Source organism: Scyliorhinus canicula, unplaced genomic scaffold, assembly GCF_902713615.1.
Source record: "Scyliorhinus canicula unplaced genomic scaffold, sScyCan1.1, whole genome shotgun sequence".
In the NCBI taxonomy this organism is placed as follows: Eukaryota; Metazoa; Chordata; class Chondrichthyes; order Carcharhiniformes; family Scyliorhinidae; genus Scyliorhinus; species Scyliorhinus canicula.
In genome coordinates this window covers 2379364-2403334 of record NW_024055654.1, presented here as the reverse complement: position 1 = coordinate 2403334, position 23971 = coordinate 2379364, and the positions used below count along the sequence as shown (strand labels likewise).

General features: G+C 48.6%; 1 protein-coding gene across 1 annotated transcript; it reads left to right on the top strand.

Moving 5' to 3' along the window:
- The first annotated feature begins 11401 nt into the window (after positions 1-11401).
- Positions 11402-15437, top strand: LOC119960564 (leucine-rich repeat and immunoglobulin-like domain-containing nogo receptor-interacting protein 1). Its single transcript, XM_038788225.1, has 2 exons — positions 11402-11477; positions 12907-15437. The coding sequence occupies exons 1-2, from the start codon at positions 11464-11466 to the stop codon at positions 14837-14839; spliced, it is 1947 nt and encodes a 648-aa protein (XP_038644153.1). The 5' UTR covers positions 11402-11463; the 3' UTR covers positions 14840-15437.
- The last annotated feature ends 8534 nt before the right edge of the window (positions 15438-23971 follow it).

Here is a 23971-nt window from a genome sequence, read left to right as displayed (position 1 = left end):
TGTGGCTGTCTTGCATTCCTCACAATTTAGTGTTATCTGCAAATTTAGCAACAATACCTTCAGTATCTTCATCCAAGTCATTTATATAAATGGTAATAAGTTGAGTCTCCCGTACTGATCCCTGTGAGACACCACTCATCACATCCCACCAATCAGAAAAATACCCATTTATGTCTATTCTATAAGACCATAAGACATAGGAGTGGAAGTAAGGCCATTCGGCCCATCGAGTCCACTCCACCATTCAATCATGGTTGATTTCAACTCCATTTACCCGCTCTCTCCCCATAGCCCTTAATTCCTCGAGAAATCAAGAATTTATCAATTTCTGTCTTAAAGACACTCAATGTCCCGGCCTCCACCGCCCTCTGTGGCAATGAATTCCACAGACCTACCACTCTCTGGCTGAAGAAATTTCTCCTCATCTCGGTTCTAAAGTGACTCCCTTTTATTCTAAGGCTGTGCCCCCGCGTCCTAGTCTCCCCTGCTAATGGAAACAACTTCCCTACGTCCATCCTATCCAAGCCATTCATTATCTTGTACGTTTCTATTAGATCTCCCCTCAACCTCCTAAACTCCAATGAATATAATCCCACGATCCTCAGACGTTCATCGTATGTTAGACCTACCATTCCTGGGATCATCCGTGTGAATCTCCGCTGGACCCGCTCCAGTGCCAGTATGTCCTTCCTGAGGTATGGGGCCCAAAATTGCTCACAGTATTCTAAATGGGGCCTAACTAGTGCTTTATAAAGCCTCAGAAGTACATCCCTGCTTTTATATTCCAAGCCTCTTGAGATAAATGACAACATTACATTTGCTTTCTTAATTACGGACTCAACCTGCAAGTTTACCTTTAGAGAATCCTGGACTAGGACTCCCAAGTCCCTTTGCACTTTAGCATTATGAATTTTGTCACCGTTTAGAAAATAGTCCATGCCTCTATTCTTTTTTCCAAAGTGCAAGACCTCGCACTTGCCCACGTTGAATTTCATCAGCCACTTCTTGGACCATTCTCCTAAACTGTCTAAATCTTTCTGCAGCCTCCCCACCTCCTCAATACTACCTGCCCCTCCACCTATCTTTGTATCATCGGCAAACTTGGCCAGAATGCCCCCAGTCCCGTCATCTAGATCGTTAATATATAAAGAGAACAGCTGTGGCCCCAACACTGAACCCTGCGGGACACCACTTATCACCGGTTGCCATTCCGAAAAAGAACATTTTATCCCAACTCTCTGCCTTCTGTCTGACAGCCAATCGTCAATCCATGTTAGTACCTTGCCTCGAATACCATGGGCCCTTATTTTACTCAGCAGTCTCCCGTGAGGCACCTTGTCAAAGGCCTTTTGGAAGTCAAGATAGATAACATCCATTGGCTCTCCTTGGTCTAACCTATTTGTTATCTCTTCAAAGAACTCTAACAGGTTTGTCAGGCACGACCTCCCCTTACTAAATCCATGCTGACTTGTCCTAATCCTACCCTGCACTTCCAAGAATTTAGAAATCTCATCCTTAACGATGGATTCTAGAATTTTGCCAACAACCGAGGTTAGGCTAATTGGCCTATAATTTTCCATCTTTTTTCTTGTTCCCTTCTTGAACAGGGGGGTTACAACAGCGATTTTCCAATCCACTGGGACTTTCCCTGATTCCAGTGACTTTTGAAAGATCATAACTAACGCCTCCACTATTTCTTCAGCTATCTCCTTTAGAACTCTAGGATGTAGCCCATCTGGGCCCGGAGATTTATCAATTTTCAGACCTTTTAGTTTCTCTAGCACCTTCTCCTTTGTGATGGCAACCATATTCAACTCTGCCCCCTGACTTTCCTGAATTGTTGGGATATTACTCATGTCTTCTACTGTGAAGACTGACGCAAAGTACTTATTAAGTTCCTCAGCTATTTCCTTGTCTCCCATCACTAGATTACCAGCGTCATTTTGGAGCGGCCCAATGTCTACTTTTGCCTCCCGTTTGTTTTTAATGTATTTAAAGAAACTTTTACTATCATTCTGTTTCCTGTTGGTTAGCCAATCTTCAGTCCATGCCAGTATGTTACCCCTTATATCCTGAGTTTTCATTTTCTACAATAACCTTTGATATGACAACTTATCAAATGCTTTCTGGAAATCTAAGGACAATACGGTCACCCGTTCCCCTTTATCCACAGTCATGTGGTCCATCAAGTAACTCTGATAAATTGGTTAAACGTGGTTTTCCTTTTACAAAACCATGTTGACAGTGCCTGATTGCCTTGAATTTTTCTGAGAGATCTGACATAGCATCTTTAATAATAGCTTCTAACATGTTCCCTATGACTGATGTCAGGCTAACTGGCCTGTAGTTTCCAGCCATCTGTCCCTCTCCCTTTGTGAATAAAGGAGTTACATTATTTTCCAATTTAATGGGATCTTCCTTGTATCTAGTGAATTTTGGACAATGAAACGAGTGCATCAACTCCCTCATTAGCTGCTTCTTTCAAGACCTTATGGTGAAGTCCATCCGAACCCGGGATTTTGTCAGCCTGCAGACTCAAAACATTGCTCATTACCACTTCCATGGTGGTTGCAATTTTCTTTCCATTCCTTCCTGATTTACGGATATTTCTGGGATGTCATTTGATTCCTCCATACCTGATCAATTCATTTGCCAAAACCTTACTTTTCATTGTTCATTTCCCAGATGAGCTTTGTGGAGAATCAACACTCACTTGAATTATTTACTTACACAAATGTCTATAGAAACTCTGTCTTTATATTTCTAGCCAGCTTTCTCTGGTACTCTAATAATAATAATTGCTTATTGTCACGAGTAGGCTTCAATTAAGTTACTTTGAAAAGCCCCTAGTCGCCACATTCCGGCGCCTGTTCGGGGAGGCCGGTACGGGAATTGATCCCCCACTGCTGGCTTTTTCTGCTTTATAAGCCAGCTGTTCAGCCTAATTATTCCATCCTTATTAATATTTTTGTGTTTATATTCTATGCTTTATATTCTGCCCAATGTTCTGACCCGAAATCTGCCTTTGAGAAGTTACATGCTTTGTAAAAAACATTGATATGTCTTTAACTTTTTTAGTTAAAGACAGATGCTGGGCCCTCCCCTTGGAATTTTCCATTCTCACTAGAATGTATCTATTCTGTTTATACTGAAATATCCCTTTCAATGTCTGCTACTGAATATCTATTGACCTGACACACAAGCTCATTTGAAAGTTCATTTAAGCTAGCTCTGCTTTGATACCCTCATAATTGCTCTTATTAGGGGCAGCACGGTGGCCTAGTGGTTAGCACAACCGCCTCACGGCGCTGAGGTCCCAGGTTCGATCCCGGCTCTGGGTCACTGTCCGTGTGGAGTTTGCACATTCTCCCCGTGTTTGCGTGGGTTTCGCCCCCACAACCCAAAAATGTGCAGAGTAGGTGGATTGGCCACTCTAAAATTGCCCCTTAATTGGAAAAAATAATTGGCTAATCTAAATTTATAAAAAAAGTAAAAATAAATAATTGCTCTTATTGAAGCTTAACTTACTCGTCTTGGACTCAATCTTCTTCCCCTCAAACTGCTTGTCAAATTCAGTCATATTATGATCACTGTTACCTGGGGATGCCTTCACCATGAGGTTATCAATTAATCCTTGTTGCACAATACCCAGCCTGGTGTTACCTGACCTCTGGTTGGCTCCAAAATTTGCTGATTGTAGAAACTATTGCAAGAACATTCTGTGAACTCCTCACCTATGCTACCTTCAACAATCTGATGTTTCCAGTCTAATAGTAGACTAAAATCCCCCTTGATTATCGCTGTACCTTTTCTGACAGACTCCCATTATCTCTTCCTTCACACTCTGTCCTACTGTGTCGTTACAATTAGGAGGCCTGCACATCACTCCCAGAAGTAAATTATTGCCTTTACCATTTTTCATCTCAAACCAAACCACTCCTACATCCTGCTTTCTTGAGCTTAGGTCATCCCTGTCTCATGTACCAACAGCATCAATAATTAACAACGCCACTCTTCCACCTTTTCCGAGATTTCTGTCCTTCCTAAATTTTACATACACTACAATATTCAGCTCACCATCACCTTTTGAAGGGAAATGAGGGATGGGCAATAAATGTTGGGACTGGCCAGAGACACCCACATGCCATGAATGAATATAAAACAATTCAAGCCCCAATCTATGTCTCTGAATGGCCATCAGATCGTACTTACTTATTTCTAGGTGCTGCCAATTCATCAGTTTTGTTTCAAATGCTACTTGTGTTTTGCTGCAGAGCCTTTGGTTTTGTTCTTTTATTATTTTTGTAGTGTTTATCTGATGTAATTTTAAATGTGTTCTCGCCGTCTCTTCCTGCCACAGTCTGTTTATCATTTCCCATATTCTTACCTTTCTCTCTGGTCTTACTCTTTACTACATCATTCAAAACAAATCAGAAAAGATCCAACAATGGAACAGTCGGTAACAGGACATCAATCAGTCTCCTCCTATCTGAAAATGAAAATGAAAATCGCTTATTGTCACAAATAGGCTTCAAATGAAGTTACTGTGAAAAGCCCCTAGTCGCCACATTCTGGCGTCTGTTCGGGGAGACTGGTACAGGAATTGAACTGTGCTGCTGGCCTGCCTTGGTCTGCTTTCAAAGCCAGGGATGTAGCCCTGTGCTAAACCAGCCCCTATCTGAGAGAAATCAAGGACTGGAACACTGTCGTTAACACAAGGCTACTTTTATTAATCTATATCCAGAATATTAAACTCCGGCCGAGTCACAGGAATGATTAACATCAACTGAAACAAACTCCAACTGTCAGAATGAACACGGCTCAGTCCTGGATGTGATTAACAGCAGCAATAACAGAATCCAACCCCTTGTGAACTCACTGGTGTTTCTGCGGGGCGAATGAACGCTAGAATCCTTTCCCACACACAGAGCAGATGAATAATGTCTCCCTGGTGTGAATGCGCTGGTGTTTCAGCCGGAGGGAATGCTGAGTGAATCCCTTCCCACACATGGAGCAGGTGAACGGCCTCTCTCCAGTGTGACTGCGCTGGTGAATCAGCAGATCCATTTTGCCTTTAAAGCTCTTCTCAAAGGCGGAACATTTAAAAAGGTCTCGTATCAGAGTGAACACGTTGGTGTGAGGCGAGTTGGGCAGACTGTGTGAACCCCTTCCCACATTCAGAGCAGATGAATGGTCTCTCTCCAGTGTGAATGCGCTGGTGTCTCAGCAGGGTGGATGACTGAGTGAATCCCTTCCCACACTCGGAGCAGATGAATGGTCTCTCCCCAGTGTGAATTCGCTGATGTACAGTGAGCTGATATGATCGTCTGAACCCAGTCCCACAGTGAGAGCACCTAAACGGTCTCTCGTCAGTGTGAACACGTTGATGGATCATCAGATCCCCAGAACATTTATAGCATTCCCCGCAGTCTGGGCATTGAAACGGTCTCTCATCTGTGTGAACTCGCTGGTGTCTCAGCAGGTTGGCTGAAACAGTAAATCCTTTCCCACAGTCGGAGCAGGTGAATGGCCTCTCCCCAGTGTGAACTCGCTGGTGTGTGGACAGATTAGATGACTCAGTGAATCCCTTCCCACAGTCGGAGCAGGTGAATGGTCTCTCTCCAGTGTGGACTCGCTGGTGTCTCAGCAGGGCCGATGTCTGAGTGAATCCCTTCCCACACTTGGAGCAGTTAAATGGCCTCTCCCCAGTGTGAACTCGCTGGTGTACGGACAGATTAGATGACTCAGTGAATCCCTTCCCACACTTGGAGCAGGTGAATGGTCTCTCCCCAGTGTGACGGCGTCGATGAGTTTCCAGGTGGGATGGGTAAGTGAATCCTTTCCCACACTCCACACAATTCCACAGTTTCTCCTCAGTGTGACTGCATTTGTGGCTTGTGAGGCCTGTTGATCGAGTGAATCCTCGTCCACACACACAACACGTGTACGGTTTCCCCGCACTGTGAACGATGCTGTTTCCTTCCATGATTGATGATATTCAGGATATGATAAATCGAGGACTCTGTCAGATCCTGATGTGATGCTTGGTCTGAGTTTCTGGACTTTGAAGCCTCCCCTTCGAACACCCTGTGAAACTGATTGAAAAGAGAAAATAGGGAGTGAGAGAGAACCCACAAAAACACAAAGGCAGGTTGTGAAATTGAGCTGAATGAACCTGGTCATTTGTGGGGACGGCACTGGGAAAAAGTGACCATGAAAATGGCTGGATTGTCACAAAAACCCAACTGGCCTCTTTGAGAGGAGAGTGAAAGAGGCGAAGAGGGATTTTGTATATCTACAAGACATATTAAGAGAGTTGATGGCAAAGCAAATTCGATCTTGAGCTTCATAAACAGTAATATTGATACCGAAACAGGGTAGCTATGCTTCCAGTGGCACAGTGATTAGCACTGCTGCCTCAGTGATTAGCACTGCTGCCTCACAGTGATCAGCACTGCTGCCTCACAGTGATCAGCACTGCTGCCTCACAGTGATCAGCACTGCTGCCTCACAGTGATCAGCACTGCTGCCTCACAGTGATCAGCACTGCTGCCTCACAGTGATCAGCACTGCTGCCTCACAGTGATCAGCACTGCTGCCTCACAGTGATCAGCACTGCTGCCTCACAGTGATCAGCACTGCTGCCTCACAGTGATCAGCACTGCTGCCTCACAGTGATCAGCACTGCTGCCTCACAGTGATCAGCACTGCTGCCTCACAGTGATCAGCACTGCTGCCTCACAGTGATTAGCACTACTGCCTCACAGTGATCAGCACTGCTGCCTCACATTGCCAGGGACCCGGGTTCAATTCCGACCTTGGCGACTGTGAGTGGAGATTGCACTGTCTCCCCGTCTGCGTGGATTTCCACCCGCTATCCAAAGACGGGCAAATTAGGAGGATTGGCCTTGATAAATTGCCCCTTAGTGCCCAGGGATGTGCAGGTTAGGTGGGGCTATAGTGTGGCACAGTGGTTAGCACTACTGCCTCACAGCTCCAGGGTTCCGGATTCAATTCCAGTCTCGGGTGACTGCCTCTGTGGAGTTTGCCTTTTCTCCCCGTGCCTGCGTAGATTTCCTCCGGGTGCTCTGGTTTCCTCACACAGTCCAAAGATGAGGTTAGGTGGATTGGCCATGATGAATTGCCCCAAAGGTTAATTGGGGTTACTGGGCTACGGGGAGAAGGTGGAGGCATGGGCTTAAACTGAAGTAGGGTGCTCTTTCCAAGGGCCAGTGCAAACTCCTTGGGCTGAATGGCCTCCCGCTGAACTGTAAAGTGTATGATTCTGCACTGTAGGAATTCTTCGGAATCTTTATAAATCTCTGGTCACCACTCTTCAGGAAGGATGTGAAGGTTCTTGGAGAAGGTACAGAGGAGATTTACCAGAATGGTTCCAGCAAAGGAGGTTGAGGGGAGATTTGATTCAGGGACACAAGATTATGCCAGATTTCCATCGGGTGGACAAAGAAACTCTGTTTCCATTCACTGATCGTACAAGCAGCCGGGACACAGATTTAAAGTTTCGGGTAAAACTTGGATTGAACGATATAAGATGCTGAGGGGTCTTGACAGGGTGGATGTGGAGAGGATGTTTCCTCTTGTGGGAGAATCTGGAACAAGGGGTCACTGTTGAAAAATGAGGGGTCATCCATTTAAGCTGGAGATGAGGATTTTAGATTCTCTTGAGGGTTGTAAGACTTTGGAACTCGTGTCCTTAAAAGGCAGTGGAAGCAGACTCCTTGAATATTTTTAAGGCAGAGCTGGATAGATTCTTGATGGGCAAGGGGGTGAAAGGTCATCAGGGCTAAGGAGGAATGTAGAGTGGAGGTTAGAATGAGATCAGCCGCAATCTTATTGAATGCTGAGCAGGCTCAAGGGGCCGAGTGGCCTGCTCCTAGTTTGTATGTAAAAGGTACAGGAGATATGAGGTGATATGAGATATGTTTTTACACAGCGAGCGGCAATGACCTGAAATGTGTTGCCTATGAGGGAGTTTGAAAATAGACACAATGAATGATTTGATTTCAAAAGGAAATTGGATCTGAGGGAAATAAACCTGCGACAATAACGACAATACGGAGAACAGGAGAATGGGACCGACTGGATTGCTCCAGAGAGCTAGCATGGATTCAATGGGCCGAAAGCCATTCTCTGTGCCATCATGTCTCTGACTCTTTTGTGTAATCTAGTTTTGTAATTTAACCCCGGAGGGGTTCAGATATCACTCAGGTAAATCTGTGCTACACTCCCTCCGAGGCCATTCTATCCTTCCTCAGGTTTGTTGCCCAGAACTGAACACAGTTCTCCAGGTTTGGTCTAACCAGGGTTCGTGAATCTTGGGACTTTTCCAGTCACACTGAGACCTGAAATCTTCCCTCACAGACAGAACAGACAAACCTTTTACCTTCCACACTCAGATAGAACATTACAGCGCAGTACAGGCCCTTCAGCCCTCGATGTTGCGCCGACCGTGAAACCCCTCTAAAGCCCATCTACACTATTCGATTATCGTCCATATGTCTATCCAATGACCATTTGAATGCGTTTAGTGTTGGCAAGTCCACTACTGTTGCAGGCAGGACATTCCACGCCCTTACTACTCTCTGAGTAAAGAACCTACCTCTGACATCTGTCCTATATCTATCTCCCCTCAATTTAAAGCTATGGCCCCTCATGCTGGATATCACCATCTGAGGAAAAAGGCTCTCAATGTCCACCCTATCTAACCCTCTGATCATCTTGTATGCCTCAATTAAGTCACCTCTTAACCTTCTTCTCTCTAACGAAAACAGCCTCAAGTCCCTCAGCCTTCCCTCATAAGATCTTCCCTTCATACCAGGCAACATTCTGGTAAATCTCCTCTGCACCCTTTCCAATGCTTCCACATCCATCCTATAATGCGGCGACCAGAATTGCACGCAATACTCCAAATGCGGCCGCACCAGAGTTTTGTACAGCTGCAACATGACCTCACGGCTCCTAAACTCAATCCCTCTACCAATAAAAGCTAACACACTGTACGCCTTCTTAACAACCCTCTCAACCTGGGTGGCAACTTTCAGGGATCTACGTACATGGACACCGAGATCTGTCTGCTCATCCACACTACTAAGAATCTTACCATTATCCCAATACTCTGTCTTCCTGTTATTCCTTCCAAAATGAATCACCTCACACTTTTCCGCATTGAACTCCATTTGCCACCTCTCAGCCCAGCGCTGCTGCTTATCTATGTCCCTCCAAACTTGTAACATCCTTCTGCACTGTCCACAACTCCATTGACTTTCGTGTCATCTGCAAATTTACTCACCCATCCTTCTACGCCCTCCTCCAGGTCATTTGTAAAAATGACAAACGGGGCAGCACGGTGGCCTAGGCCACCTCACGGCGCCGAGGTCCCAGGTTCGATCCCGGCTATGGGTCACTGTCCGTGTGGAGTTTGCACATTCTCCCCGTGTCTGCGTGGGTTTCACCCCCACAACCCAAAAATGTGCAGAGTAGGTGGATTGGCCACGCTAAATTGCCCCTTAATTGGAAAAAATAATTGGGTAATCTAAATTTTTTAAAAAATAAATAAAAATGACAAACAGCAGTGGCCCCAAAACAGATCCTTGTGGTACACCACTAGTAACTGGACTCCAGTCTGAACATTTCCCACCAACCATCAGCCAGCCAATTTCTGATCCAAACTGCTAAATCACCCTGAATCCCTTGCCTCCGTATTTTCTGCAATAGCCTCCCGTGGGGAACCTCATCAAACGCTTTACTGAAATCCATATACATCACATCAACTGCTTTACCCTCATCCGCCTGTTTGGTCACCTTCTCAAAGTACTCAATAAGGTTTGTGAGGCACGACCTACCCGTCACAAAACCATGTTGACTATCTCTAATCAAATTATTCCTTTCCAGATGATTATAAATCCTATCTCTTATAAACCTTTCTAAGACTTTGCCCACAACAGAAGTAAGGCTCACTGGTCTATAGTTACCATGGTTGTCTCTACTCCCCTTCTTGAACAACGGTACAAGATTTGCTATACTCTCGTCTTCTGGCACTATTCCTGTAGACAAAGATGACTTAAAGATCAAAGCCAAAGGCTCAGCAATCTCCTCCCTAGCTTCCCAGAGAATCCTAGGATAAATCCCATCCAGCCCAGGGGACGTATCTATTTTCACTTTCCAGAATTGCTAACACCTCTTCCTTATGAATCTCAAGCCCTTCTAGTCTTGTAGCCGGAATCTCAGTGTTCTCCTCGACAACATTATCTTTTTCCTGTGTGAATACTGACGAAAAATATTCATTTAGCACATCTCCTATCTCCTCGGACTCCACGCACAACTTCCCACTACTGTATTTGACTGGCCCTACTCTTACCCTCGTCATTCTTTTATTCCTGACATAGTAGCCTTGTGGATAGCACAATTGCTTCACAGCTCCAGGGTCCCAGGTTCGATTCCAGCTTGGGTCACTGTCTGTGTGGAGTCTGCACATCCTCCCCGTGTGTGCATGGGTTTCCTCCGGGTGCTCCGGTTTCCTCCCACAGTCCAAAGATGTGCAGGTTAAGTGGATTGGCCATGATAAATTGCCCGTAGTGTCCAAAATTGCCCTTAGTGTTGGGTGGGGTTACTGGGTTATGGGGATAGGGTGGAGGTGTTGACATTGGGTTGGGTGCTCTTTCCAAGAGCCGGTGCAGACTCGATGGGCCGAATGGCCTCCTTCTGCACTGCAAATTCTATGATATCTATAGAAAGCTTTAGGGTTGTCCTTGATCCTACCTGCCAAAGACGTCTCATGTCCCCTCCTGGCTCTTAACTCTCTCTTTAGGTCTTTCCTAACTAACTTGTAACTCTCGAGGGCCCTAATTGAACCTTCACGTCTCATCTTTACATAAGCCTCCTTATGTAATGTAGAGGGAGCTTTACTCTGTATCCAACCTCGTGCTGTACCTGTCCTGGGAGTGTTTGATGGGGACAGTGTAGAGGGAGCTTTACTCTGCATCTAACCCCGTGCTGTACCTGTCCTGGGAATGTTTGATGGGGACAGTATAGAATGAGCTTTACTCTGTATCTAACCCCGTGCTGGACCTGTCCTGGGAATGTTTGATGGGGACAGTGTAGAGGCGGCTTTACTCCCTGTCTAGCAGGTTGCTCTGTGTAGATGAATGTGGGTCACACTCCAGCTTTTCACACTTTGAGCCGGTATTTTCTCTTTCTGCCCCGGTGTTTATCCATGTCAAATGTTTAAATATTCAGGAGGAACAATGTTTATATTGAAACCCGATCAAGCCCCTCGTCCGGAGCCTCAGCCACAGGCTCCAGCTGGTGTGTAACCTGTAACCAGATCCCAGCAGGATTAAAACAAGCTGACAAGCGGCAGTCGCTCCTTGTACAGCGAAAGCTGTTCCCGGACCGTCAGCAGATACAGGACCGAAGAAGACCCTCAAACTCTTCGTCATAAATATGAAGCTTATGAGGTAATCACGATTTTCAGTCAAATATATTCAACCCCTCCCATCTCTCTCTGTACCCCGAAGCCCGCCCTTGCATAGAAATTTGGGAAGGACACAAAGGTGTTTGTGGGAGCGAGGTGAAGCCACAAGAGGGGATGACGATGTGGGGGGTGGGGGGAGGGGGGTGTTGTGGAGGGTAGTGGAGAGGGTACGAGAGGGAAGGTGGACAAGGCTGTGTCATGGGGACGGGTGCAGGGTGGGGATTCCGGAGAGGATCCAGTCCAGAGGAGGTGGGCGGGCGGGCGGTCCTAGAGGCCCCGGGGAAGTTACTGAAGAGTGGGGGAGACCACCCACCCCCCCACCCCAGCATGATGGGGTCTGGGGGAAAAAGAGTCGAACCGCAGAATCCCTACAGGGCAGAGGGAGACCATTTAGCCTATCGGTTCTGCGCCGACCCTGTGAAAGAGCACCTGAATCTAGGCCCACTCCCCTGTCCCCACCCCGTAAACCCGGGACAAATACGTGGTCCAAAGGAGAGGGGCTGGTGGTGTTCGGGACACCGGGGATCCTGTGTGTGAGGGGGCTCCTGTGGGTGTCTGGGGAAAGGGGTTCCTATGCGCGCGGGCATTTGTGTTTGGGGGGGAGGTGGGGCATCCTGTGTCTGGGGCGGGGGGGGGGTCCTGTGTGTGGGGGGTGGGTGTCCTGTGTATGGGCCGTGGTGTTCTGTGTGTGTCTGCGGGGAGGTGTCCTATGTGTGGGGGAGGTGTCCTGTGTGTGGGTGTGTGTCTGGGGGCGGTGTCCTGTGTGTGGGTGCGTGTCTGGGGGAGGTGGTGTGTGTCTGGGTGCGGTGTCCTGTGTGTGGGTGTGTGTCAGGGGACGGTGTCCTGTGTGTGGGTCTGGGGGCGGTGTCCTGTATGTGGGTGCGTGTGTCAGGGGGCCGTGTCCTGTGTGTGGATGTGTGTCAGGGGACGGTGCCCTGTGTGTGGGCGTGTGTCAGGTGGCGGTGTCCTGTGTGTGGATGTGTGTCAGGGGACGGAGTCCTGTGTGTGGGTGTGTGTCTGGGGGCGGTGTCCTGTGTGTTTGTGTGTGTCAGGGGCGGTGTCCTGTGTGTTTGTGTGTGTCAGGGGCGGTGTCCTGCGTGTGGGTGTGTGTCATGGGACGGTGTCCTGTATGTGGGGGCGGTGACCTGTGTGTTGGTCTGTGTCTGGGGGCGGTGTCCTGTGTGTGGGTGTGTGTCTGGGGGCGGTGTCCTGTGTGTGGGTGTGTGTCTGGGGGCAGAGTCCTGTGTGTGGGTGTGTGTCTGGGGGTGGTGTCCTGTGTGTGGGAGAGGTGCCCTGTGTGTGGGTGTGTGTGTGGGGGTGGTCTCCTGTGTGGGGGAGAGGTGCCCTGTGTGTGGGTGTGTGTCTGGGGGTCCAGCTCCCCTCACTGACCCCCTGTTGTGTTTGTTTTGCAGGCCGGGGGGCAGGACGCTGTTGCCGGTGGTGTGGCCTCCTCTCCTCCCCCTGCTCCTCCTCCTGGGCCCGGGGCTCGGCTGCCCCTCCGACTGTCTCTGCTGGAGCCCCAACCGGACGGTGAGCTGCTCGTCCCGGGGGCTGGAGGCGCTGCCGCGGGGGATCCCGGCTGGCACACGGGCGCTGGACCTGAGCGGCAACCGGCTGGAGCGGCTGGACTGGGGCCCGGCGCGAGGCCTGAGCCGTCGGCTGGAGGAGCTGGAATTGGGCCACAACCGGCTGCGGGAGCTGGAAGCCGCCACCCTGGGCGGCCTGGAGCGGCTATGGCGCCTGGGCCTAGGCCACAACCTCCTGCGCTACCTGCAGCCCGGAGCCCTCCGCGGCCTGGCCGCCCTCCGCAGCCTGGAGCTGGCCGGCAACCCGCTGCTGCTGCTCAGCGATCACACCTTCCGCGGCCTGGCCGCCCTGCGCACCCTCAGCCTGGGCTCCCCCGAGCTGGCCTGGGCCGGCCCGCGGGCCTGGGCAGGCCTCAGCGGCCTCAACCAACTCACCGTCCGCGGCGCCGCGCTGGCCTGGCCGCCCGGGCCTGTCCTCTCCCCCCTCCTCAACCTGACCGCCCTCCGCCTGCTGGCCTTTCCCAAGGCCACCGCCCTGCCCGGCCGCCCCTTCCAGGGCCTGTCCCGTCTCCGCCTGCTGGAAATCGACTCATGGGCCTCGCTGGCCCAACTAGGCCCCGATTGCCTCCTGGGCCTCAATTTGGTCTGGCTCTCAGTCACCCGCTGCAACCTCAGCGACGTTCCCTATGCCAGCCTGAGGACTCAGGCCTACCTGCGCTTCCTCAACCTCTCCCACAATCCCATCACTGCCATCCGCGGAGCGCTGCTGCAGCATGTGACCCGCCTGGAGGAGCTGCGATTGGTGGGCGGCCGCCTGCGCGTCATCCATGACGCCGCCTTCCGGGGCCTCATCTACTTCCGGCTGCTGGACGTCACGGCCAATCAGCTGGCCAGCCTGCCGGCCACCGCCTTCCGCTCGCTGGCCTCCCTCCAGAGCCTGGGCCTCGGCCTCAACCCGCTGGCCTGCGACTGCCGCCTGCTCTGGATCGTCCGCCGGCGCCATCGCCTCCGCTTCCTGGGCTCCCAGCCGCCCGCCTGTGCCTCCCCGCCGCCCCTCCGCGGCCGCCGCCTGCCCGAGGCCGCCGGCTCCCTCCCTGCCAGCACCTTCAGCTGCCGCCGGCCCCGCATCCGCGACAAGAGGCCGCAGCGGCTGCAGGCCCGAGAGGGCCAGACCGTCACCCTGCGCTGCTCGGCTGACGGCCAGCCGCTGCCCCTCATCATGTGGCTCAACCCACGGCGCCAGCGGCTAGGCCACCCCGAGGCTGGGATGGGCCTCCCCGGGGGCCTGGGCCTAATAGCCGAGGACCAGGGCCTGAAACCCGAGGACCGCGGCCTCCTCCCCGGGCGTCCGGACCCCAGCCTGCCCCCCGCGCCCCCGCTCCTCTCTGGCCCCGCCGTGGGCCGCAGCCGCCTCCTGCCGAACGGCAGCCTGCAGATCACCTCGGTCCGCCGCATGGACTCCGGCACCTACCGCTGTGTGGCCCGCAACGCCGGCGGCAACGCCACGGCCTCAGCCTCGCTACAGGTGCGGCCGCTCTCGCTTCAGGAGCTGGGACTGGCTGGGCGCTCCGACTCCCGGGCCAAGGCCGGCCTGCGGCCCGGATACCCCTTCGACACCCACACGCTGCTGGTGGCCACCACCATGGGCTTCACCTCCTTCTTCACCGTGGTGTCGCTCTGCTTCACTTTACTCTTCATCTGGAGCCGGGTCAGCGGGCCCATCAAACACAACATTCATGTCGACTTCGTGCCGCACGCTGGCGGGGGCGGCGGAGGCAGCAGCGGGGATGACGCCAAATACAACATGAAGATGGTCTGAAGGCTGACGTCACTGTTCCTGAGACGTCACTGCGACCCCATCTATGCCTCAATTGCTAAAGGACAAGTGCCCCATATGCCTCTTTCACCATCCTATTAACCTGCCCTTCCACCTTTAGAGATCTATGGACAAACAGGCCAAGGTCTCTTTGTTCCTCAGACGTCACAGTGTCAGGCCGTTCATTGAATGCTTCCTTTTCAAATTACTCCTTCCAAAGTGTGTCACCTCACATTTTTCAGGGTTAAATTCCATCTGCCCCGTTTCTGCCCATTTGATCATCCTGTCTATATCTTCCTGTAACCCAAGACACTCAACCTCACTGTTAATCACCAGGCCAAGCTGTGTGTCATCCACAAAGGTAATGATTCTACCCCACACAAAGTCATCTATGGCGTTTATATAAATGACAAACAACAGGGGACCCAGCGCAGATCCCTGTGCTAACCCCACTGGACACTGGCTTCCAGACACTAAAGCAGCCGTCTGTCATCACCCTCTCCTACAGCTAAGCCAATTTTGAATCCACCTTACCATGTTACTCTGTATCACATGTGTATTTGTCTTCTTTATAAAGTCTCCCATGTGGGATCTTGTCAAAGGCTGAAATCTGTGTAAACTACGTCACTACCACCATCAACACACCTGGTGTCAATCAATCAATCAAAATTTGTGAGGCATGACCTCCCGCTGAGCCATGCTGACTATTCCTGATCAAACCTTGCCTCTCCAAGTGGAGATAGATTCACTCCGTCAGAATTTTCTCCGATAGTTTCCACTACCACTGACGTGAGACTCACTGCTTTGCAGTTCCCTGGCTTATCTCGACAATCTTCCTTAAATAGTGGAATCATATTAGCTGATCTCCAGTCCTCTAGCACCAACCTCATAGCCAAAGAGGAATTAGAAATTTGGGTCAGGGCCCCTACAATCTCGCCTCCCACAGCATCCTGGACACAATTCATCCAGACCTGGAGATTTGTCCACTTTTAAGCCTGCCAACACTTCCAATGCCTTGGCACTCCTTCTGTCAATTCGCTCAAGAAACTCTCGGTCTCTCTCCCAGAGTTCCATATCTACTTCCTCATTCTCTTGGCTGGAGACAGATGTGAAATATTTGTTCATCACCCAAACCAACGTCCTCTAAAGTTTCTCTCCATTTAAATAATAAGTTGCCTTTTTATTCCTCTGACCAAAATGGATAACCTCACACTTATGCATGTTAAATTCCATCTTCTCAAATGTATTCTGGAAGTCCAAATATCTGGCTTATTACTTTAAACAACTCCAAACAAATGAGTCAAACACAATCTACCCTAGGGGCTGGTTTAGCTCACTGAGCTAAATCACCGGCTTTTAAAGCAAACCAAGCAGGCCAGCAGCATGGTTCGATTCCCGTACCAGCCTCCCCGGACAGGCACCGGAATGTGGCGACTAGGGGCTTTTCACAGTAACTTCATTGAAGCCTACTCGTGACAATAAGCGATTTTCATTTCATTTCATTTTTCACAAAACCACGCTGACTGATGGATTGCGGTTTGACTTTCCAAATGTCCAGTTACTACTTCCTCAATAATGGATTCCAAGTCTCCCAACAAGAGGTTTTAAACTAACTAGTTTCCTATTTTCTGCCGTTTTGAACAGGAGGGGTTACATTAGACTTTCCCACTAATGCAGTGACATTGTCACTGGGTCAGTGACGCCCCCCTGGTCTCTGTGAGGTTGTTTGTGGAGAGAAGCCGGAAGTGACGGACAGTGAGAGTGGAGAATGTTCAATGTTTCACATTCGGCTCTGGGGCCCCACTGGTGTCAGTAAATCCCGCCCCCCGATACGGACCTCTCATCTGACACCTCACAATGCCCGGGCAATGATTGACGGCAGCTGCTGACCAATAGGGTTCAGGGGGCGGATTCAGATGACTGGTCGGGAGTGGCTGGTCCTCCAGCCAATCGGAGTGAATGAGGGGGCGGTACTGGGGCAAGTGAAGCATGCGCAGTGCGATTAATGGCGGCGCAACGAAAGTTCTTTCTGGGATCCAAAATCCGGAAAGTTGGGAATGGCGGAAGCGAGGGAGAGCTCGATTAGGCGCGTCGTTGGACACACTTCTTAAACATGTTATGTAAACCGAAAACCCGGAAGAATAACCTACCGGTACCGGGGGCCCTGAGCTTTCTCACAGACGGGACAGCGAGTCCACCATCTCTCCACGCACCAGCGTAGCTGCGCATGCGCACTCGCCAACTTTATTGGGGCACTCGCTGCCGTGCGCGCGCGCACCCACCACCTGTGCTGGGGCGGTAGTAGCGAAGCGCACGCGCATCCACCATCTTCATTGGGGGCAGCAGCAGGCTCAGTCGCCATCATTGTTGAGGGCAATATTTTTCAAATGTTTCTTCATGACAGAGTGTTTAACTCCGAGTTACAAATTCGTATGTATGAGACCGAACAATTATATCTGTCCAGGGTAGTGACAACAATTCGTATTTATTGTGCCTTGACAGAATCAAGCTTTTTAACACATCTCAGAGAAATGTTATAAAATAACAATTGACAGTGAGCAACATGAGGAGATATTAGATTTTAAGGATAATCTTAACAGAGGATGATGTGTTGGGCAGACTGGGTCGATGTGGACTGCACTTGATGCAGTGTAGCGAGAGACAGACTTCCAACACTTGATGAAATGCAACACGATTTTATTTTACATCTAAACTATTATACATGTTCAACTGTGGATTGGCACGATACTGACTTGACTGGAGACCTGATACTAGCCTAACCAGATTTAAGTGTCAATCACTGCCTGTCTGCACTCCATTATATACATAGATGTATATTATGACAGAGGAAAGTGAGTTAGAGAGTCGCAGAGTTTTAAGGAGGAAATTCCAGAGCTTGTGGCCCAGTCAAATGATAAAAGGCCAGCAACGAAAGGGAAAATGCTGGAAAATCTCAGCAAGTCTGGCAGTATCTGTAGGAAGAGAAAAGAGCTACCGTTTCGAGTCCGATGACTCTTTGTCAAAGCTGAGAAAAGGCCAGTAATGGTGGACCGAATAAATTAGGAGTGCAATAGTGGCTGGAATTAAATTAGTGCAGAGATCTTGAAGGGGTGTGGAGGAGATGATAGTGATCAGGATGATCACAACTATAAGAAACAAAGAATGGGAAATTTCAACTTTTGGTACTTAAAAGGAAAGTGAGCACATAGGGATGGGTAAAAAAGACTTGTTTGTATTGTATCTGTTTTATTGTCACATGTACTGCGGTACAGTGAAAAGTATTGTTCTGTGTACAGTCAGAAGTTCTGATGTGGAGATGCCGGCGTTGGACTGGGGTGAGCACAGTAAGAAGTCTTACAACACTAGGTTAAAGTCCAACAGGTTTGTTTCAAATAACTAGCTTTCAGAGGAAGGAGCAGTGCTCTGAAAACTAGTCATTTGAAACAAACCTGTTGGGAATTTAACCTGTTGTTGTAAGACTTCTGACTGCAGTCATAAGTTCATAAGATACAGGAGCAGAATTAGGCCATTTGGCCCAACGTGTTTACTCCGCCTTTCTATCATAGCTGATATGTTCCTCATCTGCTACCCACAATGCTAAAGACCAAGAGCTGGATTGCAAAATCAGCCAGAGCATCTCCCGAGAACACATGACCGAGGAGCAGGAGTAGGCAATTTAGCCTCCCAAGCCTAAACACTTTCAATGTGATCATGGCTGATCCCATCCTGAGCTCAACTCTATATAAGCCTTCAACCCATTACCAATTAAAAATCTGTCTAACTCCTCTTTGAATTTATTCACTGTCCCTTCATCCACCGCACTCTGGGGTAGCGAATTCCACAGATTCACAACCCTTTGGAAGAAGTAGTTTCTCTTCAAATCTGTTTTAAATTTGCTACCTCTTATTCTAAGATTATGACCTCTCGTTTAAAATGCCCCACAAGAGGAAGCATCAGCTCCACGTCTACTTTATGATCTTCATTATTGTCACAAGTAGGCTTACACTCTAATGAAGTTACTGTGGAAATCCCCAAGTCGCCACATTCCAACACCTTTTCAGGTACACAGAGGGATAATTCAGGATGCCCAAATTAACCAACAGCATGGCTTTCGGGACTTGTGGGAGGAAACCGAAACGCCCAGAGAAAAGCCACGCCGACACAGGGAGAATGTGCGGACTCCGCACAGACAGTAACCTAAGCCGGGAATAGAACCTGGGACCCTGGCGCTGTGAAGCAACAATGCCAACCACTGTGCTATCTTGCCACCCACTATCTATACCTTTTAACATCTTCTTTACCTCAATTAGATCTCCCCTCATTCTTCTAAACTCCAGAGAGTATAGGCCTAAACTGTTCAATCTCTCCTCATACGACAAACCCCTCATCTCTGGAATCAATCTCGTGAACCTCCTCTGAACTGCCTCCAATGCCACTACAACTTTCCTCAAAAAGGGGTCAAAACTGTGCACAATAATCCAGGTGCGGTCTTCCCAATGCCGTGTATAGTTGCAACAACTCTTTATTACTCAATTCCTTTTGCTAACATTCCATTTTCTTTCCTAACCTATCTATATCCATTTGTCAGGTTCTTATTTTCTCATTGCAGCTTCCTGTCCCACCTATTTTTGTGTAATCTGCGAATTTGGTTATAGAACCTTCTATACCTGTATCAAAGTCATTAATATAGATTGTAAATAGCTGGGGCCCAAGGACCGAACTCTGTGGCAGCCCACTAGTTACATCTTGCCATCCAGAAAAATATCCATTATCCTGACTCTCTGTCCCCTGTCTGTCAGCCAGTCTTCTATCTAAACTAATAAATTACCCCTAATCCCATGTGATTTCACCTTGTCAATTAACCTTCTGTGCGGCAACTTATCAAACGTCTTCCGGAGGTCCAGATATACTACATCTCCAGGATCCCCATTATCCACTTTGCTTGTTACATCTTCAAAGAACTCACAATTCTTTAGTCCAGAAATTTACTTCTTAGTTAGTATATGGAATGGTGGAATGTGAATTCAATTTTTTTAAATCTGGATTTAAAAGTCTAATGATGGCCACGAAACCATTGTTGTTTGTCATAAAAACCCATCTGGCTCCCTCATGTCCTTTAGGCAAGGAAATCTCCTGCCCTTACCTGGTGTGGCCCACATGTGACACCAGACCCACAGCAAAGTGGTTGACTCTGAAAATGCCCTCTGAAACGACAGAGCAAACCACTCAGTTCAAGGGCAATTAATGATGGGAAGTAAATACCCAGCCAGCGACACCACATCCCAGGAGATAATTATATTAAACTTGAGGAAGGATGTGAAGGCAATGGAGTACAGAGTCCAAAGAAGCTTCACAAGAATGATTCGAGGGATAAATAACTGGAGCTATGAGGAGAGGTTGGGTCTGTTTTCCTTGGAGAAAAGAAGGCTGTTTGGAGACTTGTAGAGGTAATCAAGATCCTGAGGGGTTTGGACAGGGTAAATAATGAAAAGCTATTTCCCCTCAGGAGTACATCAAGAACGAGAGAGCACAGATTCAAAATAATTAGCAAAAGGAGCAGAGGTGATGCGAGGCCAAATGTTTCCACCCAGAGGGTGGATGGAGTCTGGAAAGAACATATTCAGATGGAGATGGAGCTTCAATCAATGTATTTAAAAGGGAATTGGATTATTATCTGCAAAGAAAGAATGTGCAAGGTTACAGGGATAAGGCAGGGGAGTGGGATTAGGTAGAATGTTCTTTCGGTGAGCAGTGCAGGCTCGATGGGCTGAATGGCCTCCTCCTGAACTGTAATGATTATGTGGTTCTGTCAGCACAGGCCCTCCATCATCAGCATTGGAACTGAAACTCCGATCATTACATCAACACAGAACCACACTGGAATTTCAGAAAACTGGGAAATCGTCCGAGGGCAACTGACACCAATATCAGGTGAAACTCACCAACCGCCCAATGTCTCCAACAGATTGATAGGATTGATGAAAGCTCAGTGTTTAATCTGGGAGAAGGTGAACCAGAGAACAGAAATAATTCAGAGTAAGAAAAGATCAAAATAATGTCCCAGTCAACAGATCAATCAGTCTCCTCTTATCATTGAGGAAACCAAATATTCAAAACAGTGTCTAAATCAAAGCTGATTTAATCAATATTTATACAGAACATCAATAAACACCCCAGTTTTCAGGCTGATTAATATCAGCAGCAACAAACTCCAGCTGTCAGAGTGAAGATGGTTCGGTCCAGATGTGATTAACAGCAGAATCCAAATCCAATCCCTGCAGTCACTTGTGAACTCGCTGGTGCCTCAGCATGTGGGATTACTGAGTGAATCCCTTCCCACACACCGAGCAGATGAACGGCCTCTCCCCAGTGTGACTCCGCTGGTGCTTAAGTAGGTTGGACTTCCAAGTAAAGCCACAGTTCGAATGGCTAGCATCTTGGCTGAAATGCTACTTAGAGCTCGGGCAGTGTCATTGGGTTATTTTCTCTCAGGCTGCAGCCAATTTAATGTATTCTCTGGTCAGTACGATGATATTCATTTCTCAGCCCCTGTGATCTCACGTTTAGACCTCTTGATGATAGCGGGAGGTTGATATTTCTCAAACTGTGGGATGAGAGGTCCATGTTTTGAGTCTGCGTTTATAGCATCGGCTAGGGAAAGGGAAAGGGAATGACGGATGAAGGGTATAATGAATCCTAAATAGCACGCTCCTCTCCCGCTCACTGGGAGCCAAGGTTATGCAGTATTACTGAAGATGTAATAGGTGCTATTATAGGTAGAATATTGGGACCAACGTTCTGTAAAATTTGTCCCATCGGTGTGATTAGGTAGCCCGTTAAAGTCGATGGGATTCTCTTCATATCCATAGACCACTACCTTTCTTGAGTCATGAGTGCACATTTTACTGGTACTCACATCCAAATAATATTCACATTTACTGTATCCCACATTCCATGCTCTATGATTATAGCTGATTAAACATATGGTCCCAGTCTGATTATGACCAGTTGGGAAGGTTACTTGGGGTGGTTTCTGTTTCCGATCATAGACATGTTGATACCATCCCTTGAAAGTGTTTAATGGGCAGCCTGCAGATCGCCATCTCTTAACCTCATGGTTTATCATTTCTTTGGTTCTGGTGTCTCCACATTGGGGAAGGGTATAGTCGGGATTTTGGAAAATGTAGCATTCTGCCATTTGGGATAAAGTAAAAGGAACAGGCTGTAGTGGGATACCTGCTTGGGAATTGGTAGGGATAGAAGAACACACCCAGCACTTAGAGACGTTAAAGTCTCTGACATAGGTATAGGACATAAGAACATAAGAACTAGGAGCAGGAGTAGGCCATCTGGCCCCTCGAGCCTGCTCTGCCATTCAATGAGATCATGGCTGATCTTTTGTGGACTCAGTTCCACTTTCCGGGCCGAACACCATAACCCTTAATCCCTTTATTCTTCAAAAAACTATCTATCTTTACCTTAAAAACATTCTAGATATTGGTGAAATAAATCAGCTGTTTTAAACAAGTTGTAGATTTTTGTCTTTCCCGCCTGAGGCAAGGATCACCTGGCTGGAGCTCAGAAAGGACAATCTCACCTCATAGAATCAGAGAATTTACAGTTCAGGGGGAGGCCATTCGGCCCATCGAGTCTGCACCAGCCCTTGGCAAGCATACCCTAACTTAAGCCCACACCTCCACCCTATCCCCGTAACCCAGTGGCCCAAACCTTTTGGACACAAAGGGCAATTTAACATAGTCAATCCACCTAACCTGCACATCTTTGAACTGTGGGAGGAACGCGGAGCACCTGGAGGAAACCCACGCAGACATGGGGAGAACTTTCCTACTCCGCAGAGACAGTGACCCAAGCCGGGAATCAAACCCGGGTCTGTGAAGCAACAGTGCTATCCACTGTGCTACCGTGCTGCCATTGCATCCAAGCTCCCGGATTGTCTGTCTTCTCTCCGGGTAAGATTCTGTTTGTCTCTTGTATTTCACTGTGACAGGGCAGAGACTTGATTGAAGGGATTCAAACATGGAAGATCTGGGAAAGATGGGCATGGATTTGGGAGGTGGCTACATGTTCAAAGAGTTTGGAGAGGAGAGGGAGGTTGAAGATGGGGCAGTAATTTGTAAGGATGGCAGGGTCAAGGGTTTGTTTTATTGAGGAGGGGGTGATGATGGGAGATCTGAAGGACGGAGGGACAGTACCTAAAGAGAGAGAAATGTTGACAATATCCATGGACACAGGGTAGTTGGCTGATCAGTAGCTGAGTGGGAATAGGGTCGATGGAGCAGGAGCTGGGTCTTATGGACAAGATGAGCTCCGAGAGGGCAGGAGGGGAGATGGGAGAGAAACTAGAGAAAGATGTGAATTCAGGGCTCGGGAAAGGATGAAATTTAGAGACAGTTTGGTCTGGTGGGCTCGTGGAAGGGAGGGAAGCAGCAGAGGCAGCTGATCGGATTGACTCAATCTCAGTCACAAAAAAGCTCCACAAGCTCCTCACACTTCTTGTTGGAGGCGAGGATCGAAGAGACAGGGGAGAGCAAGAGTACTTCAAAAGGAACTAATTTGTATCAGAGTAATTAAAAAGTTTCAACACACTGCGTATTTAAGACAAATCTAATTTATTTGACTATGAGCCAGAATATTGGCCCCTGTAAATGGCCTGGATTTGTTATCAACATAAAGAGACCCAAACGAACATGGTTCTGTCCTATATGTGCGGAACAGCAAAATCCAATCACTGTGGTTACTTGTGGCCTCGTTGGTGTCTCAGCAGGTTGGATGAAGAGGTGAATCCCTTCCCACACTTGGAGCAGGTGAATGGCATCTCCCCAGTGTGAATGCGCTGGTGTGTCTGCAGGGCAGATAACTGAGTGAATCCCTTCCCACACTTGGCGCAGCCGAATGGCCTCTCCCCGGTGTGAATTCGTTGGTGTTTCAGCAGGTTGGATGACTGTGTGAATCCCTTCCCACACTCGGGGCAGGTGAATGGCCTCTCTCCGGTGTGACGTCGCTGGTGCTTCTGCAGGTCAGATAACTGAGTGAATCCCTTCCCACACTTGGCGCAGGTGAATGGTCTCTCCCCAGTGTGAATTCGCTGATGTGTCTGAAGGTTGGATAACTGAG